The following is a 20,484-nucleotide window of genomic DNA, read 5'->3' on the forward strand; positions in this document are numbered from 1 at the left end:
GAGATGGGGTTTCACCGTGTTAGCCAGGATGGTCTCGATCTCCTGACCTCGTGATCCGCCCGTTTCGGCCTCCCAAAGTGCTGGGATTACAGGCGTGAGCCACCGTGCCCAGCCTAATTATTGTATTTTTTATAGAGATGGAGTTTCACCACGTTGGTCAGGTTGGTCTCAAACTCCTGGGTTCAAGTGATCCGCCCTGCTTGGCCTCCCAGAGTGCTGGCTGGGGTTGTAGATGTGAGCCACCATGCCTGGCCAGGATGGCACCTTAATCCAATATGAGTAGTGTCTTTATTAGAAAGAAGAGAGGCACAGACGGGAGAATGCCACATGAAGACATAGAGACACAGAGAGAAGATGGCTGTGTGAAGACAGAGGCAGAGATTGGAATGATGCTGCCAACAGCCACAGAACACCTGGGGCTACCAGAAGCTGGAAGAGGCAAGGAAGGATCCTCCCTTGAGGCTTGTGAGGGAGCATGGCCCTGATGACACTTTCAGTGTATGGAACTGTGAGAACAGAAATCTCTGCTGTGTTAAGCCACCCAGTCTGCGATTCTCTGTTACAGCAGGCAGCCTGAGCAGACTGACACACTGCTGTTGCCAGGAGAATGCAGGAAGGCAATTGGTGAGGCCCTGGGCACATGGCCACCCCATGTGTCATGCTCACTCAAATAACCAGAGCTGTGAGAGAGGGAAAGCTGGTCCTCTAAAGGAAAATTGAGGAGCAGTTTCAAAAACAGGAGAAATGGAACCTTGCATAGGCAAAAACTGGAAGTGTCCACCATAACATTTAATGCCCTATTTCGGCCGGGCACGGTGGCTTGTGCCTGTAATCCCAGCACTTTGGGAGGCCGAGGTGGGCAGATCAGGAGATCAGGAGATCGAGACCATCCTGGCTAAACAGTGAAACCCTGTCTCTACTAAAAATACAAAAACAAAATTAGCCGGGTGTTGTGGTGGGCGCCTGTAGTCCCAGCTACTCAGGAGGCTGAGGCGGGAGAATGGCGTGAACCCAGGAGGTGGAGGTTGCAGTGAGCCGAGATTGCAACACTGCACTCCAGCCTGGGCAACAGAGCGAGACTCCGTCTCAAAAACAAAGAAACAAACAAACATTTAATTCTCTATTTCAGGTCCTCAGCACTTCTTGCCTGAGTTCCTGATGGAATCGCCCAACTTTCCTTCAAGTTTTCCTCCTCTTCTCTTTCCGTCCTATTTTATACAAGATGCCAGGTTATTGTTCCTCATTTTTGGTTGTGCTCTTACCACTTTCCTGTGCAAAATCCTTCGAAAGTTCCCCACACCAACAGAAGAAAAATCCCGCTCTTTAAACTGACCTTGACAGGCACTTTCAGGCTGGCTTCCGGCACCCACCATCTCCATATGTAGAAATTTGACTTGCCCTCTAAAGCCTGCGTCAAATACTGTCTCCTCCAAGAAGCTTCCCAGATGTTTTTTTAGCTGGAAGTTTTTACTGGCCTCTGGACTTTTTCTCCATTTTCATTAAGGTACTTGTATTAGTTTGCCAGGGCTTTCATAACAAAATACCATAAACTGGGTTGCTTAAACAATATAAATTAATTTTTTCACAGTTCTGGAGGCTAGAAGAGCAAGATCAAGGCATTGACAGGCTTAGTTTTCCTGAGGCATCTCTCCTTGATTTATAGACAGCTACCTGCTTACCAGGTCCTCTCATGGACTATTTTTTTTTTTTTTTGAGACAGAGTCTCACTCTGTGGTGCAGGCTGGAGTGCAGTGGCACAATCATGACTCACTGCAGGCTCAATTTCCTGGGCTCAAGCAATCCTCCCACCTCAGCTTCCCAAGTAGCTGGGGCTACAGGTGCATGCCACTATAACTGGCTTTCTTTTTTTCTTTTTTAAAAAGATGGGGCCGGGAACAGTGGCTCATGCCTGTAATCCTAGCACTTTGGGAGGCCAAGGTGGGTGGGTCATTTGAGGTCAGGAGTTCGAGACCAGCCTGACCAACATGGTGAAACCCCACCTCTACTAAAAATACAAAAATTAGCTGGGCATGGTGGCGGGCACCTGTAATCCCAGCTACTCGGGAGGCCGAGGCAGGAGAATCACTTGAACCCAGAAGGCGGAGGTTGCAGTGAGCCGAGATCGTGCCACTGTACTCCAGCCTAGGTGACCAAGTGAGACTCCATCTCAAAAAAAAAAAAAAAGAGATGGGAGTCTCCCTGTGGTGTTGCTGGTCTTGAACACCTGGGCTCAAGTAATCCTCTTGCCTTGGCCTCCCAGAATTCTGGGATTACAGGCATGAGCCACTGCAACTGGCCTTTCTTCCTCTTATAGAGATACCAGTCATACTGCATTACAGTCCCATCCTAGATGCCTCATTTTAATTTACTATTTGAAATCCTATACCAAATACAGGCACGTGGATTAAGGCCCACCCATATGATCTCGTGTATCCCTGAATACCTCTTTAAAGGCCCTGTCTCCAAATAAGGTTACGGTCTGAGGAACTGCATGCTGGGACTTTGACGTATAAATTTTGATGGGAGGACACAATTCAATCCATAACAGCACTTAAAACTTCCTATTTTATTTTATGGATATTTGTGTACTTATTTTAACTCCCTGAGAAGATAGTAAGACCCTTGAAGGCAGGAAGTATATCTTATCTATATCCTTTTATCTCCCATAGTGTTTAATGGACATTCTTGGACTTAGTAAATGCTCAAAATTTTTCGTTGAGTGAATGAATGGTATATAAAATAATTCTTGATTAATAATAATTTCTCATTTCCCAAATTTTATATTAAAAAACTATATAGTGGAGATAACATTGGGCTTGATGTCAAAGACTTGGGTTTTTTTCCCAACTCTGTCACTTTCTAGTTGTGTGCACTTGAATAAGTCACCTAATCTCTCTGGGACTCCATTTCCTCATCTGTAAAGTGGGAATAATAACACTGTCCTGTTTGCTTTACAAATCATTAATGAATATTAATAAAATAGTTTAGTTACCCTCAAAATATTTGGGGGCAACTACTATACCAGGCATTGTTCTGGGAACTTGAGATATAATAGTGAACAAGCTGGGCCAGGTTCCTGTTGACAGAGGATTTTTCTCTCAGCCCCTTTGCTGGACTCGCAGCAGTGGTGCCCTGTCTACTTGGCATCACTCAGCCCCTTCCGGGAGGGAGCACATGAGCGAGCCAGTGTGGGATCTGGCCAGCCACTCCGAGCATGACACAGGAGCAAGCTCTGTGTGGGGCCCATGGCTAGACCAGGTGCAAGGGTGCCTATGACAGAGAAGCCCCAGAGGGAGTGTTAGGGTGCTAATTAGCTCTTTTAGTTCCGCCATACACAGCCTGATGGATGGTGGCATGTTAGCAGCTCAGTCAGCCCCTGGCCCCATCACATGGAATGGCTGCCCTCTGCTGGCAGGGGCAAAAGGCCAGTGTCATAGCCTTTTTGGGTACCCATTCTCAGTGGGTCCCAAGCTCTTGTCCAGCATCCAAGAAGAATGAGGATATGCTGACAATCAAAGAGTGAGCAAGGCAGGGAGTTTTATTGAGTGATGAAACAGCTTTCTGTGGAGACAGGACGTTCCCCTAACCGAATGCGGGAAAGTTCCCCCCAGTGTGGCTGAGTCCAGGGCTTTTATGGGCTCAGAATAGCAGGGGCAGGCCGTAGGTGGTATTGGAAAAGGCAACATTCGATTGGTTAAGAGGTGTTATTCAGAAAGACTCAATAGGGAAAGGGTGGGCAAACAAGAACAGAAGTTCTCACTCTGGCTTGTGGGTTTCATCTGGGACCAGCAGTCGGATCTTTCAGACTTTAGGCTGTTTTTTGGCTGGAAGGTGGGGTTTCACTGGTGATCTGCCCCTATTTGCCTGGGCATTTGGTTGCCTCCTGTCACTATCACTGTCCTCATTCTTGTTCTTGTGGGGAAATAGGTGATTAATGAGAAATTACTACTGATGAGTACCCAAAACAATTTCAGAAAGTGCTAAGTTCAATGCAGACTACAAAGCAACATATGTGATGGTGGGGGCTTACCTCCTAGAAAGGGTGGTTAGGAAAGACCTCTCTGAGGAGGCATTTGAGCTGAGATGTGACGAATGAGAAAGAAGTGGCTATTCTGGGGAGTGAGAGGTAGGCGGGATGAGTATTCCAGGCAGAGAGAGGACAAAAGGCCCCGAGGCAGGAGAGAATGAGTGTGAATATTCAAGTAAGCTAGTAGGGTAATGACATGTAAAATTTGCAGCTCAGTCAAATGCAAGGCTTCCCACCCATCACAGAAAGACCCTAGGGTTGGGGTTTTATTTCTGACTCATCCGTGGTGTACATCTGGGGCGTCACTTCCCACGTATGCAGCCTTGGGCATATCACCTTGCCTCTCATGGTTTTTCCTTCCGTGCCCTGCCTGGCTGCCAGTGTTGGGAGGGGGTTAAATGTGACCATGTGGGTAAAGGCACTTTGAAAATAGGAAGCACTGTGTGTTTTCCAGGTGGTATCATTATTTGAGAACAAATTACCTACGATTAAGGATTTGGACTTTGAATTCTGCAAGTAGCTTGCTGATCAAATTTTCTGAGGAGAGCTGCAGTCACCCCAGCTCAGAGCTCAAAAATGCCTGTCTCAGGCTTTTCAAAGCAAATTGATAAGAATTAAGTAGAGGTAGCTGCAGTGATGTGAAAGCTGTGTTTTGTGGGGGTTGAATTCTAACTTTCTTGCCTACTGAGACTCTATACACATGATTTGGTGTGAGTAACCCCCCTGTTTGGGTGCTTGGATGCCTATGAAACTATCTTGGGGTCAGGTCACTGTGTGTGTCTGTGTGTGTGAGATTTTACATTGCAACAGAATATTCCAGAAAAGAGCCATCTGCTCAGATATTTTAAGCATGCCACTGCCCCCAGAGCTGATGTGATTGAACATTATACACATACATCTTGAATAGTGAAATTGCACCCAGGCACATATAAATTACAGTAACAGAGCATTCTTTTTTTTTTTTTTTCACCATCCTTTCTTGATGAAAATTCTTTTTTTTTTTTTTTTAAATTATACTTTAAGTTCTGGGATACATGTGCAGGACGTGCAGGTTTGTTACATAGGTATACATGTGCCATGGTGGTTTGCTGTACCTATCAACCCGTCATCTACATTAGGTATTTCTCCTAATGCTATTCCTCCCCTAGCCCCCACCCCCTGACAGGCCCTGGTGTATGATGTTCCCCTCCCTGTGTCCATGTGTTCTCATTGTGAGAACATGTAGTGTTTGGTTTTCTGTTCCTGTGTTAGTTTTCTGAGAATGGTGGTTTCCAGCTTCATCCATGTCCCTGCAAAGGACATGAACTCATCCTTTTTCATGGCTGCATAGTATTCCATGGTGTATTTGTGCCACATTTTCTTTTCTTTTCTTTTTTTTTTTTTTGTTTTGAGACAGAGTTTTGCTCTTGTTGCCCAGGCTGTAATGTAATGGCATGATCTCGGCTCACTGCAACCTCTGCCTTCCAGGTTCAAGCGATTCTCCTTCCTCATCCTCCTGAGTAGCTGGGATTACAGGCATGTGCCACCACGCCTGGCTAATTTTTTGTGTTTTTAGTAGAGATGGGGTTTCTCCATGTTGGTCAGGCTGGTCTCGAACTCCCGACCTCAGGTGATCTGCCCGCCTTGGCCTCCCAAAGTGCTGGGATCACAGGTGTGAGCCACTGTGCCTGGCCAGTGTGCCATATTTTCTTTATCTAGTCTACATTGATGGGCACTTTGGGTTGGTTCCAAGTCTTTGCTATCGTGAATATTGCTGCAATAAACATACATGTGCATGTGTCTTTACAGTAGAATGATTTATAATCCTTTGGTTACATACCCATTAATGGGATTGCTGGGTCAAATGGTATTTCTGGTTCTAGATTAACAATTATCCATCCACTCAACAGATATTTATTGAGCATTTACTATGAGAAGTCGCTGAGATAAACAAACATCCTCTCAAGTGGGTATCTGTTTCTATTGGTTGGACTCTTGGTCTCTGTCTGTCTGTCAGTTTCTCTTTGTCTCTTTCCCATGTTCTCTCCTGCCCCCTTCACTTATGGATTTGCCTCATTGGAATCAAGATCCATTCAACTAGAGGGGCTTCCATAACTGAGGCTTGGGGCATATCAAATGGACCAGCTAATGGTGACTTTTTTTTTTTTCCAAGGCAGGTTATCAATTATGAATGGTCAGGCAATTGCAGATCAAAAGAGTCCCATTTCCCCAAATGATATAGTAGATTTTAGAATGAGATGAAATGAAATGGAGCTAAAAAGCATTTTTAAAAAGAAGGCTAAGGGATTTGGAGCTGGAGGTATGAAGCTCAGGATCAAGGAGACTTCTTGCTTTGGTTTCAGAGTCTTGGACAGCTTATGCATAAACTGGAGGGCCGGCAGCTGGAATGACCAGGACGCCTAGGTGCTGGGAAGGTTAGCAGGCTGGTGGTTGCAGGCCACTGCAGTCTAAAGAGTGATACTGACTTAACATCAGCAGCAGGACTGCTTGCTTTCTCTGCCTCAGCTCCTGTTGCAATTTCTATGCCATCTCTGTGGCCTGGACCTTGTGATTTTCAGAGATGAGAGTGCTGCTGGGAAGCTTCCCTGGACACCCCCTAGGAGGAAGAGTTATCCTTGCTGCTTTCCTGGGTTTGCTCATCCAGGGGGATTGTGGCAGCTGTTGTGATTATTCTCTCCATCTCTGTCTCTGTTCTCTCTCTATACATATTTATATCTCTCTCTGTCTCTGTCTTTCTGTTTCATTCTCTCTCTCTCTCAGACAGCCCCCAACCACCTGCTGCAGTAGCTTCACTTCCCAACACACCTAGAAACCCACACATTCTCAGCTATAGAGACAAGGAGGAAATCCCATGGAAGCACATTGGGCCAATTAGTGAGGGAAATTGACGACTATAAATTTTATGAATTCAAAAAGTTACTGAATAATACATGTTCAACACAGAAAAATTAGAAAATATAGGTAAACAAAAAAGCAAATGAAAATCACTGAGTGTATAAGGAATTTTTAAATTAAATACCAGTTAAAAAATATGAGAAGAGAAATCTGTGAATGAAAACCAAATACTCAAACGCTTCAGAAGGGCAAGAAATAAAGAGTGAGATCCTCTGTTGCTGGACCCCCAAGTCCCCTTCCCTTGAGACAAAAAATTCCAGAAATTTACTCTACCTGCACAAATGTATGTCTCTATGTATATGATCTTAAAAGAAAACCACAAATGGGAGCCTAATGTTATTATTGTATTTTTAGTAGACATGGGGTTTCTCCATGTTGGTCAGGCTGGTCTCGAACTCCCGACCTCAGGTGATCTGCCCACCTTGGCCTCCCAAAGTGCTGGGATTACAGGTGTGATCCCAGCACCTTATTATTCTACTTAATAAATTCCAAATACCTTTCCATGATAGCACATATGGATAAATTGTGAATATGGCAAATATGCCTTAGTCATTGAGTGCCATGTTATGAGTACCATGTTAATTTGTGAATATCATGAATTATGAATACCATGTTAATTTGTGAATATCTCTGGAATACATATTGAAGCAACAAAGACAAGAGAAAAGGACACTCGGCACTACTGGGAAATGATACTTGATTATTTAGAATTTATCACATTTGCGCTATCTTTGTGGAAGGATGTGACAAATTAATTAATTTGCCTTTTCTCTAAACTGACCACTCCCATCACACAAATGCTCTGTGCACTCTGAATCGTTGCCTGTCTTTGATGTCAGCAGTGACACAATCCACAAACCTTCATGGCATTTGGACTCGTTGTGTTCAAGGACACAGAGCCAGAGCAGGGCTGCTTCCCTGGGGCCTAGATGGTGCTGGTCTTGAGAGCAAGTGTTCAGGGAATGGGCCATGCTTACTAGAGTTGAGCACTGATGGACAAAGGGGCCAATATATTTTTGATAAATAGATTTTTTATGACATGTGGGATCTTCTAAAATGGGGAGCTCAGAGCAGGGCCCCTCCTGCCCAGGTCTATGGGTGGGACTCTACACTGGCATGACCGCACTGGTTGTTAAAATATTGAATTATATTCATACAGTTGGTAATAGATGCTGCTTTGCATCCCAAATGATCTCTCCCCGTGACTCCCCCTACCCTGACCCTCCCCAGAAACCACCTCCCCTGCCCTCCTCATGATCCAGCAACTGAAAGATTAAGGCCGAGAACAGCAAAGGGCCTCTAGAACATGGCTCCAGAGCTGTTGCTGTGCCTATTCTTGTGGGCACAGAAGGGATGTAGGATGTGCTGATCAGGTTGTTACATATTTTTATTATTACCCCTACTTATGAGTAAATAATCAGTGAATACCATGCCCTTGTTTCTCTAAAGACAATTTTGTGTCAGAGACCACCGATGATAAAAACAAGATGGGTACTATGAGAAAACAAAGCCCAGATGACAAGCTGGGATGCTATAGGTCACATCCATTTCATCAGGTGGCACATTGAGAGCCACCTTGACCACTTTGGTTTCTCCGGAACAAGCATCTTTGGCAGGAACCCAGCAGCAAAACAAACTGGAGTCATGAGGGGTGATTATCTTGCAACTGCTGCTTGCCACATTATCTCAAGAGCGATGCTTAGGATTCTGAAAACACCCTGCCTGGGGCCAATAGTACAACATTTAGAAAGATATGGAGTTGGTGCCATTCTTCCTCTTTGTCTACAACTCCGATAGATTCGTACCTTTTCCCCTTTAAGAAATGTGGCATTTAGGGTATTTAATTTAATTGGGTGGGTTGGGTAGAAGTAGAGTAAGTTGCTTTTTCCTGTCCTTAATTCTGCTAGGTAACCAGGGACCAGTTGGAACAAAACCAAATCTGATTCATAAAAGATAACATCTGTTAGCATGTTTTCTTCTTCCAGGCTTTTTTTCTATGCATGTAAATATAAATAAGTTACTATACTTTTGCAAAATTGGAATTATTATGTTTTATATAGTTTGTATTCTATTTATACTTAACATTACATGGAAAGCAATGGCCAAATCATTAAGTATTCTTCTAGGACAGGATATTTAATGTTTATATAATGTTTTATCACAGGGCTACATCAACATTTAACAGTTTTATTTTGGACATTTAGGCAATTTTCAATTTTTTGCTAATATAAGTAACTGTATGATAAATAGTCACATCTTTTCACACATCCTTTCCTTAGAATAAGGAATGTCAGCTTCAGAGATACTCCTTTTTAGTTCATATGCCAACTCTTAATCTTAGTTGCCACCATTAGATTTAATTTCTCCCACGGCTTTTTTATGGACTCTGGACTAAGCACCTCTTGAATTATCTCTGAACTCTCAGCAGCTTTATAGAAATAATCTGGAAGCTGACCAGCAGCTCTAGTTTCTGGGCACATCTGATTTACAGATTTCCTAGACATGGAGCAGATACTGGCCGTTGCTGACGGCTCCATAGTTTGTAAGGGTAGTGTAAGCATCTAATAGGAGATGGAATCTTTTTTCTCTTGGCCTACTGCTATCCTCCTCCTCCCTTCTCTCTTCGTCTTCCTCTCTCTCTCGCTCGCTCTCTGTCATCTTTCTCTCTCTCTCTCTGGAAAAGACAGATTGGCATAACCTGAGTCAGATACTCACATCTGGATCTGTAAACCAAAGGCCAGATAAGGTGGGTTACACTGAAGAAATATAGCAACTTCTATAACCCTATGCATAATGAGAAGAAGAAGAAATTCTTAGAAAATAGTGACTGGGCAAACAAGGCAACAGGGTCCAAAACAATTGGGTTTGATATGGCAGGGTTCTAATCTATGGTCTGCCAGAAACTTGCTGAGCCACTCAGTCTCCTTTGCTAGGACTCAATGTGCTCCTCTTTGGAATGACACAGTTGGCTGGGTGTGGTGGTGCATACATGTAATCCCAGTACTTTGGGAGGTTGAGGTGGGAGGATCCCTTAAGTTCAGGAGTTTGGGTCCAGCCTGGGCAACATAGTGAAAGCCCATCTCTGCCAAAAACAAACAATTGAACAAAAATTAGCCAGGCGCGGTGACATGCACCTGTAGTCCCAGCTACTTGGGAGGCTGAGATGGGATGGATGATCACTTGAGCCCAGGAGGTAGAGCCTGCAGTGAGCCATGTTCCAGCCACTGCACTCCAGCCTGAGTGACAAAGTGAGACCCTGTTTCAAAAAAAAAGAAAAAAAAAGGACACAGTTGGACTGATTGATTCCCAGATTCCCTCTAGGTTCCTCAGTTTGTTGGTGGTAAAGCCAAGGCTCCAAACTAGGGCTTCTTCCTCATGATATATCTCCTCCAGCTAGCAGCCTTCTGCAGTCCATGCTGTTCTTTATGATGAGTTCCCTGGCTTCCACCTCCGCTCCACCAGGCCAGAATGAAGCCATTGACCTTTGCCGTTAACTTCCAAGAAAGATGTGTGTGTTTCTTGCTTTATGCTGTAGGTGAAATAGGAGTAAATGGAATTTGGGGTAATCATTTTTCCCCACTGACTCTGTGATTGCACTGTGATTCCAGAACTCTTTTTCCTTTAGAGAATGTGAGATACTGGAAAGCCCTTAGAAGTCATTTAGTCCAGGAGCTCTTAATCTGGATTCTGTGAACCTCTGAGATCTGGGAACACACTGAAATTAGAGGAAGAATGTGTATATGTACATTTTTGAATCGGTAGAGGAGATCAATTTTTAAAGCCAGCTTATTTTAACGGAGATACAATTAAGATCTTAAAACGTACAGATTAAATATTCAATTTGATAAGTTTCCACAAATATATAACTTGAGCATCCATCATCCAGAACAGGACCTAAAACATTTTAATCACACCCAAAGGGCACCCCTTGTCACTTTCTAGTCAATCCTCCCCTGCCCCCCATTCCCCCAGCAACCACTTTCTGACTTCTATTTAATATGACCATAGTTTATTTTTTTCTTGTTTTAGAATTTCATGTGAATGGAACTGTACAGTTTTTGCTTTTTTGTCTTGCATCTTTTGCTCAACATATTCTTTTTGTAAAAAGACTTAACATTTTTTAGATCAGTTTTAGATTCACAGCAAAATTAAGAGGAAAGTACAGAGATTTCCCACATGCCTCCTTCCCCCAGACATGTTATCAACATCCAGCACCAGAATGGTACATTTGTTATAATTAATGAACATACACTGACACATCATTATCATTCAGAGCCAATAGTTTACATTAGGATTCACTCTTAGTGTTGTACATCCTTGCCAGCATTTGATGTTGTCACTGTTCCAGATTTTGGCCATTCTAGTAGGTGTGTAGTAGTATCTTATTGTTTTAATTTACATTTTCCTGACCAAATATGATGTGTAGCATCTTTTCATGTGCTTATTTGCCATGTTTATATTTTCTTTTGTGAGGTGTCTGTTAAAGCCTTTGGCCCATTTTAAAATCAGGTCTTCATTTACTTATTGTTGCATTTTAAGAGTTATTTGTATATTTTGGATAACATTCCTTTATCAGATGTGTCTTTTGCAAATATTTTCTCTCAGCCTATGGCTTGTCTTCTTATTCTCTTGACAGTTTTGTTTGAAGAGCAAAAGTTTTCCATTTTAATGAAACTTATTAATGACTTATTTCATGGATTGTGCCTTTGGTGTTGTATCTAAAAAGTCATCTCACACCTAAGTTCATCTAGGTTTTCTCCTATGTTATTTTCTAGGAGTTTAATAGTTTTGCATTTTACAGTTAGGACCATGATCCATTTTGAGTGAATTTTTGTGAAGGCTGTAAGGTCTGAGTCTAATTTTTTTTTTTGCGTGCAGAAGTCCAGTTGTTCCAGCACCATTTGTTCCATTTGTTGAAAAAACTATCTTTGTTTCATTGTATTGCCTTTGCTTCTTTGTCAAAGATCAATTAACTATGTTATGTGGGTCTATTCACTGTATCTATATGGTCTCTCTATTCTAAAACATTGGTCTATTTGTCTATTCTTTTGCCAATACCACATTGTCTTGATTACTGTAGTTTCATAGTAAGTCTTGAAGTTGGGTAGTGTCAGTCTTATGACTTTGTTCTTCTCCTTCAGTATTATGTTTGCCATTGTATTTTTTTTTTTTCCTCTCTATGTAAACTTTAGAGTCAGTTTGACAATATCTATGAAATAACTTGCTGGGATTTTGATTTGAATTGCATTGAATGGATAGATAAATTTGGGAAGAACTGACATCTTTATGATATTCAGTCTTCCTATCCATGAACATAAAATATCCCTCCATTTATTTAGTTCCCCTTTGATCTTGTTCATCAGAGTTTTGTAGTTTCCATCATGTAGGTCTTACACATATTTTGTTAGGTTTATACCTGTTTCATTTTTTAAGTGCTAATGTAAGTGGTATTGTGCTTTCAATTTTGAATATCACTTATTCACTGTTGGTATATAGGAAACCAATTTACCTTTGTGCATTAACCTTATATCCTGCAAGTTTATACTATACTCACTTATTAGTTCCAGGACATTTTTCTGTTGTTGGTTAAAAAGAAATTTCTTGACTTACCCCTTCCCACCGTGCTGGCCTGTGCGCGCGGACATGCGCGCTCCGCCCTCGGGCCGTCTGCACTGCAATTGGTTGGCGTCTCTGGGAGGGATTTGAAACTTGGCGGTTAAAGCTCCGGCTGGGACAGAGCGGCGGGAGACCCCGGGTGAACGGGGAAGGGACATTTAGTTTGAGACGGTGCTGAGATAGGATCATGAAGGGAGAGGTGAAGGGAATTCCTGTAAGAGTGGCACTGCGTTGTCGCCCTCTGGTCCCCAAAGAGATTAGCGAAGGCTGCCAGATGTGCCTTTCATTCGTGCCCGGGGAGCCTCAAGTGGTGGTTGGTACTGATAAATCCTTCACCTACGATTTTGTGTTTGACCCCTCTACTGAACAGGAAGAAGTCTTCAACACAGCAGTAGCGCCGCTCATAAAAAGCGTATTTAAAGGATATAATGCAACGGTCCTGGCCTATGGGCAGACTGGCTCTGGAAAAACCTATTCCATGGGAGGTGCATACACTGCAGAGCAAGAGAACGAACCAACAGTTGGCATTATTCCTAGGGTAATACAACTGCTCTTCAAGGAAATTGATAAAAAGAGTGACTTTGAATTTACTCTGAAAGTGTCTTACTTAGAGATTTACAATGAAGAAATTTTGGATCTTCTATGCCCATCTCATGAGAAAGCTCAAATAAATATACGAGAGGATCCTAAGGAAGGCATAAAGATTGTGGGACTCACTGAGAAGACTGTTTTAGTTGCCTTGGATACTGTTTCCTGTTTGGAGCAGGGCAACAACTCTAGGACTGTGGCCTCCACAGCTATGAACTCCCAGTCGTCCCGATCTCATGCCATCTTTACAATCTCCATAGAGCAAAGAAAGAAAAGTGACAAGAATAGCAGCTTTCGCTCCAAGCTGCATCTTGTAGACCTCGCTGGATCAGAAAGACAGAAGAAAACCAAGGCTGAAGGGGATCGTCTAAAAGAGGGTATTAATATTAACCGAGGCCTCCTATGCTTGGGAAATGTAATCAGTGCTCTTGGAGATGACAAAAAGGGTGGCTTTGTGCCCTACAGAGACTCCAAGTTAACTCGACTGCTGCAAGATTCTCTAGGAGGTAATAGCCACACTCTTATGATAGCCTGTGTGAGTCCTGCTGACTCCAATCTAGAGGAAACATTAAGTACCCTTCGCTATGCTGACAGAGCAAGAAAAATCAAGAACAAACCTATTGTTAATATTGATCCCCACACAGCTGAACTTAATCATCTAAAGCAACAGGTACAACAGCTACAAGTCTTGTTGCTACAAGCCCATGGAGGTACCCTGCCTGGATCTATAAATGTGGAACCATCAGAGAATCTACAATACCTGATGGAGAAGAATCAGTCCCTGGTAGAGGAGAATGAAAAATTAAGTCGTGGTCTGAGCGAGGCAGCTGGTCAGACAGCCCAGATGTTGGAGAGGATCATTTTGACAGAGCAAGTGAATGAAAAACTGAACGCCAAGCTAGAAGAGCTCAGGCAGCATGCAGCCTGCAAACTGGATCTTCAAAAGCTAGTGGAGACTTTGGAAGACCAGGAATTGAAAGAAAATGTAGAGATAATTTGTAACCTGCAGCAACTGATTACCCAGTTATCAGATGAAACTGTTGCTTGCATGGCTGCAGCCATTGATACTGCAGTGGAACAAGAAGCTCAAATGGAAACCAGTCCAGAGACAAGCAGGTCTTCTGACGCTTTTACCACTCAGCATGCTCTCCATCAAGCTCAGATGTCTAAGGAGGTGGTTGAGTTGAATAACTCCCTTGCACTGAAAGAGGCCCTAGTTAGGAAGATGACTCAGAACGACAGCCAACTACAGGCCATTCAGTTTCAATACCAGGATAACATAAAAAATCTAGAATTAGAAGTCATCAATCTGCAAAAGGAAAAGGGAGAATTGGTTCTTGAACTTCAGACAGGAAAGAAGGATGTCAACCAAGCCAAGCTGAGTAAGCACCGCCGCAAACTTCTCCAGGAGCTGGAGGGTCAAATAGCTGATCTGAAGAAGAAACTGAGTGAGCAGTCCAAACTTCTGAAACTAAAGGAATCCACAGAGCGTACTGTCTCCAAGCTGAACCAAGAGATATGGATGATGAAAAACCAGCGGGTACAGTTAATGCGTCAAATGAAAGAGGATGCTGAGAAGTTTAGACAGTGGAAGCAGAAAAAAGACAAAGAAGTAATACAGTTAAAAGAACGAGACCGTAAGAGGCAATATGAGCTGCTCAAACTTGAAAGAAACTTCCAGAAACAATCCAGTGTGCTCAGACGTAAAACGGAAGAGGCAGCAGCTGCGAACAAGCGTCTCAAGGATGCTCTCCAGAAACAACGAGAGGTCACAGATAAGCGGAAAGAGACTCAGAGCCATGGAATGGAAGGCATTGCAGCTCGAGTGAGGAATTGGCTTGCAAATGAAATTGAGGTTATGGTCAGTACTGAGGAAGCCAAACGCCATCTGAATGACCTCCTTGAAGATAGAAAGATCCTGGCTCAAGATGTGGTTCAACTTAAAGAAAAAAAGGAATCTCAGGAGAATCCACCTCCTAAACTCCGGAGGTGTACATTCTCCCTTACTGAGGTGCATGGTCAAGTTTTGGAGTCAGAAGATTGTATTACAAAACAGATTGAAAGCCTAGAGACTGAAATGGAACTCAGGAGTGCTCAGATTGCTGACCTACAGCAGAAGCTGCTGGATGCAGAAAGTGAAGACAGGCCAAAACAATGCTGGGAGAATATTGCCACCATTCTGGAAGCCAAGTGTGCCCTGAAATATTTGATTGGAGAGCTGGTCTCCTCCAAAATACATGTCACCAAACTTGAAAACAGCCTGAGACAGAGCAAGGCCAGCTGTGCTGACATGCAGAAGATGCTATTTGAGGAACAAAATCATTTTTCTGAGATAGAGACAGAGTTACAAGCTGAGCTGGTCAGAATGGAGCAACAGCACCAAGAGAAGGTGCTATACCTTGTCAACCAGCTGCAGCAAAGCCAAATGGCAGAGAAGCAGTTAGAGAAATCAGCCAGTGAAAAGGAACAGCAGCTGGTGAGCACACTGCAGTGTCAAGATGAAGAACTTGAGAAGATGCGAGAAGTGTGTGAGCAAAATCAGCAGCTTCTCCAAGAGAATGAAATCATCAAGCAGAAACTGATCCTCCTCCAGGCAGCCAGCAGACAGAAACATCTTCCTAATGATATCCTTCTATCTCCAGAGTCTTCTTTTGAATATATCCCACCTAAGCCAAAACCTTCTCGTGTTAAAGAAAAGTTCCTGGAGCAAAGCATGGATATCGAGGATCTAAAATATTGTTCAGAGCATTCTGTGAATGAGCATGAAGATGGTGATGGTAATGGCGACAGTGATGAGGGGGATGATGAGGAATGGAAGCCAACAAAATTAGTCAAGGTGTCCAGGAAGAACATCCAAGGGTGTTCCTGCAAGGGCTGGTGTGGGAACAAGCAGTGTGGGTGCAGGAAGCAAAAGTCAGACTGTGGTGTGGACTGTAGCTGTGACCCCACAAAGTGTCGGAACCGCCAGCAAGGCAAGGATAGCTTGGGCACAGTTGAATGGACCCAGGATTCCGAAGGCTCCTTCAAACTGGAGGATCCTACCGAGGTGACCCCAGGATGGACCTTCTTTAACCCTGTCTGTGTCACCCCCAATAGCAAGATCCTGGAAGAGATGTGTGACATGGAGCAGGTGCTGTCAAAGAAAACTGCTCCAGCTCCCTCCCCTTTTGACCTCCCAGAGTCAAAACATGGAGCAACAGACTACCAACAAAATAAGCCTCCAGGGAAGAAAAAGAAACGAGCTCTGGCCAGCAACACCAGCTTCTTCTCTGGTTGCTCCCCTATTGAAGAAGAGGCCCACTGAAGTTGGAGTCATCATCTCTACCCCCAATCTGGCTTGGGAGATGCTTTCAGGTTGCAGCCAGAAGGGGTTTTTTAAATGACTTCTCTGGATTTCAGGTTTCTTGCCATTGAAAAAAGGAATAAAGCATTACTAAAAAGAAGGTAACCTTTGTTGGATGTTGTCCCTCAGCCTCCAGCCCCAGACTACTGCTCTCTGCTCTCTAGAAGGCTGCTAAACCACCTACTGAAGAGAGAACCAACTGACTTTCCTAATGACTCATCAGGAACCAGTCCTCAGTATGATCAAGTTCCTTCTTATTTGTGAGCAGTTCAGGCTATCTCCTGATGGGGATGAGGCCAATGCTTTCTTATCTTTTGGTTGTCTCTGCTTATTGGAGGAGCCTGGCCTAGAATGGAGGTCTGGCTTAGATCTTTCACTCCACCTTGGGATGGGGTTGTGATCTTTCCTGTCCTGACCCCCTCTGAATTGTAAGTGTTTCAATAGTACTCTTGATTGTATGCCATGTTGTTGAAGTAAATGAATTGTATTTAAATGTTACGTAAATAAACCTTAGCCCATCTACTGTTAAAAAAAAAAGTCTCATAGACTATCATGCCATCTGTGAACAAAGATAAGTTTTGTTTCATTTTGTTTTTGAGACAGAGTCTCACTCTGTTGCCCAGGCTGGAGTGCAGTAGTGTGATCTTGGCTCACTGCAACTTCCGCCTCTGTGGTTCAAGTGATTCTTGTGCCTCGACCTCCCAAGTAGCTGGGATTACAGGCTCACGCCACCATGCCCGGCTAATTTTTTGTATTTTTAGTAGAGACGAGGTTTCACCATATTGGCCAGGCTGGTCTTGAACTCCTGACCTCAATTGATCTGCTCGCCTAGGCCTCCCAAAGTGCTGGGACTACAGGTGTGTGCCACTGCACCTGGCCATTAACAAAGACAGTTTGATTTCTTCCTTCCCAATGTGTATACTTATTTCCTTTTCTTGTCTTATGACATGACATGACTAATATTTTCAGTACAACGTTGAAAAGAAGTGGAGAGAGAGGACATCCTTGACTTGTTCTGTATCCTAGTGGGAAAACTTCCAATTTCTCACCATTAAATATGATGTTAGCTGTAGGTTTCTTGTAGATATTCTTTATCAAGATAAGTTCAACTTTGTTCCTAGTTTACTGAGCGTTTTCATCATAAATGGGTATTGGATGTGTCAAATGCTTTTTTTGCATCTATTGATATGATCGTGTTAATTTTTCTTTTTTAGTCTGCTGAGATGATAGATGACATTGATTTTTGAATGTTGAACCAGAACTTGCATACCTGGGATACGTTCTACTAGGTTATGGTATATAATTCTTCATTTCATTTTCTTATAATGTCTTTGGTTTTGATAATATAACCACATCATGTTTTTTGAGATTCAGTCATGCTGTTGTGTATATTAATAGTGTCACGGGATCTCTGGGGTGTAGATTTTTCTGGCCAGAAACCTCTGTGGCCACAGCACCTTTGCCTGGGTTCTTGTCCAGCGTCCAGGAAGAATGAGGTACACAGATAAGTGAAAGGTGAAGAGTTTTATCTAGTATTAGAACAGCTCAGAGTGGGTAGCTCCCTCTGTAAGCAGGTTGTTCCATCCACTGTTCAGCTCTCGGCAGACAGGAGACCCTAGAGAGGGTGGCTCCTCTCCACAGACAAGTCATTGGGATGTCTCTGCAGGTCTCTGAAGCTCTTATCAGAGAGGGTCTCTCCTCTCTGCCGGCAAGTCGTCTCTGCAGCTCTCAGTGGAGAGAGTACTACTCTCTGCACAGGTCGTCTCATCACCTCCAGCTATCAGCGGAGTGAGTGCTCCGCTCTGCAGCTGGTTGTCTCCTCGTCGTCTCTCTGCCCTCTCCCTCCTCTGGCTGTCCTCTGGCCTGCTCTGGCTGAGCGCCTAGGGCTTTTATGGACCTCAAAGGGGCGAAAGTATGTGCTGATTGGTCCATGAGTGGCCATGGGCAGCCGGAAGAGGCACTACTGGAGTTCCCACTCCAGTCTGCGGGACTAGCAGCCCAGCCCCCAGCCTTCAGGCCTTCCCTGGCCTGAGGGTGGGGCCTTACTGGGGACCCTGTCCCCTTCCGCCAAGGAATCAATTTGCCTCCTGCATGACAATTCATGGCCCCGGGGCTCGGCCCCAACCCCTGCTCTGAGACCAGAGCAGGGCAAAGAGGGGCCAGACAGTGGAAGCAGACACCCCCCGAGCCTGCAGGGACTGGGAGTGGGGTGGGGGTGGGGTGGAAGACTTCCTGGCTCCTGGGAGTTTCTGCCCTGCCAACTCAGCCCCAGCTCCTGCCTGCTTCCTGGAGTAGGAGGTCCAGGTCTGCAGCTGCCGGTGTGGCAGATGCTTCTGCACTGGGGGATGCAGATCCTGCCTGTTCCTGGCTTCCCCAAGAGCACAGGCAAGCTCGGATCCACAGCTGAGGTTTGGGCGGCTGTAGCTCCAGGAGGGCGGGGCTCCTGCCTGCTTTGTAGAGCAGGAGGCCTGGGTCTGCAGCTGCAGTTTGGGTGGCTGCAGCTGCATGGAGAGCTCACGTCTCAACTCAGAAGGGGCAGGGCTCTCACAGACTCCATGGAATGTGCAGCCTCAGTCTTGCCTCCCTGCTGCAGCCGGCATGATGGCAGCAGCCACTGCCATCAGTAGTTGGTTCCTTTATATGGCTAAGTAGGGAGTAAGGAAAGCAGGTTGGACTAGCAACAAAAGTTTGAGGCCCCAGAATTTCTGGCTGGGCTGGTTGATGAAGATATTCTCCTATATGAGGCCAGTCCATGAAGACTAGGAGAGGTGGATTTCTTTTTTTTCTAATGAGCAGACACCAACACAGTCAAGGTAAATGAATAAATAAATATTCAAGGTGAATGAATAAATAGGGAAATATGTTCCAAACAAAAAGGAACAAGATAAATGTCCAGAAATACCCATCATAAAGATGCTTACTGAGAGGACTTCCAATTCCAAAATGGTGGTGCAGAAGCAAGCTGGCTTTACTCCCCTTCACAGAAAACCAAAAACAAACACTGAATGCTGAGATTATCATAAAAAACATCTCCGAACTCAAATATGAAGATAAGATAGCTCCCAGGGCCTCAGAGAAGTGAAAAAAATTCTGAGCAGAGAATAGGACTTCCACATCTGTGATGCTCCTCCCTCCATTCTGCCCAGCACCAAGCATGCAGAAATATTTTCCCCCAATTCACTGTCTCTACACTGGAAACAGTGAGACTAAGGTGGACAACAATCTTGGATGCCCTGGCAGGAGATTTGTCCCTTCCTTAAGCCATGGGTAGCATCGAGAGTGTCTGAAGAGAGAAATAGCCCTGAAGACAGGCAGAGACAAAGTGGGAGTTATGATTACCATTTCCAGCCCTGGGAACTCTGCTCTGTAACTTGGCCAAAGGAGATGCCAAATCATAGTAGTGCACCACACTGAAGGTGGTTCATTCCAAAGGTCCCCTGGGCACAAACCCCTAGCCAGCCTTCCCACAATGCTGGGATATCCTCTTTAGTAGCTTCTGCATTCAGGAAGGACAGTGCTTCAATTATTTACTAGAGCTGAGGAGAACCTGGGCTTAAGGTGCCACCTGGAGCCAAAGAGGAGGCAGTGACCAAATAGTAAAGAACATCTAAGCAAACACATCTAATAAAAACCTAAACAAGCCAGTTAGAGAAGACTGGAATAAATAATTAAAGCAATACAAATACATAGACATACATCCATAAGAAGTAACAGCAAACAGGGAACCATGATCTCCCCAAACAGACAAAGCAAGGAACTGGTAACTGACCCTAATGAGATGGTGATATGTGACCTCTCTGAGGAAGAATTTAAAACAGTAGTTTTAGGGGATCTTTAAGATAACACAAAAAAGCAATTCAGAAATTTATCAGAAAAATTTAACAGAGATTGAAATAATTTTAAAAAATCAAACAGAAATCATGAAACTGAAAAATATATGTGCTAAACTGAAAAATTTATTAGAAGGTCTCAACAACAGAATTGATAGAGTGGAGAAAAGAATCAATGAGCTAGA

At 44.0% G+C, this 20,484-nt stretch overlaps 1 protein-coding gene across 2 annotated transcripts; it reads left to right on the top strand.

Annotated features, from left to right (window-relative positions):
- The first annotated feature begins 12,620 nt into the window (after window positions 1-12,620).
- KIF4B (kinesin family member 4B) lies at window positions 12,621-17,005 on the top strand. 2 transcript variants are annotated; one of them, XM_058440079.1, is made up of 2 exons: window positions 12,676-12,737; window positions 12,909-16,995. In XM_058440079.1, exons 1-2 carry the CDS (start codon window positions 12,726-12,728, stop codon window positions 16,428-16,430), a joined length of 3,534 nt encoding a protein of 1,177 aa, XP_058296062.1. In that variant the 5' UTR covers window positions 12,676-12,725; the 3' UTR covers window positions 16,431-16,995. The 2 variants fall into 2 exon arrangements, with proteins under 2 accessions (XP_032014367.1, XP_058296062.1); XM_032158476.3 differs by having other exon boundaries at window positions 12,621-17,005.
- The last annotated feature ends 3,479 nt before the right edge of the window (window positions 17,006-20,484 follow it).

This window comes from Hylobates moloch, unplaced genomic scaffold, assembly GCF_009828535.3.
Source record: "Hylobates moloch isolate HMO894 unplaced genomic scaffold, HMol_V3 SCAFFOLD_6, whole genome shotgun sequence".
Taxonomy (NCBI): Eukaryota; Metazoa; Chordata; class Mammalia; order Primates; family Hylobatidae; genus Hylobates; species Hylobates moloch.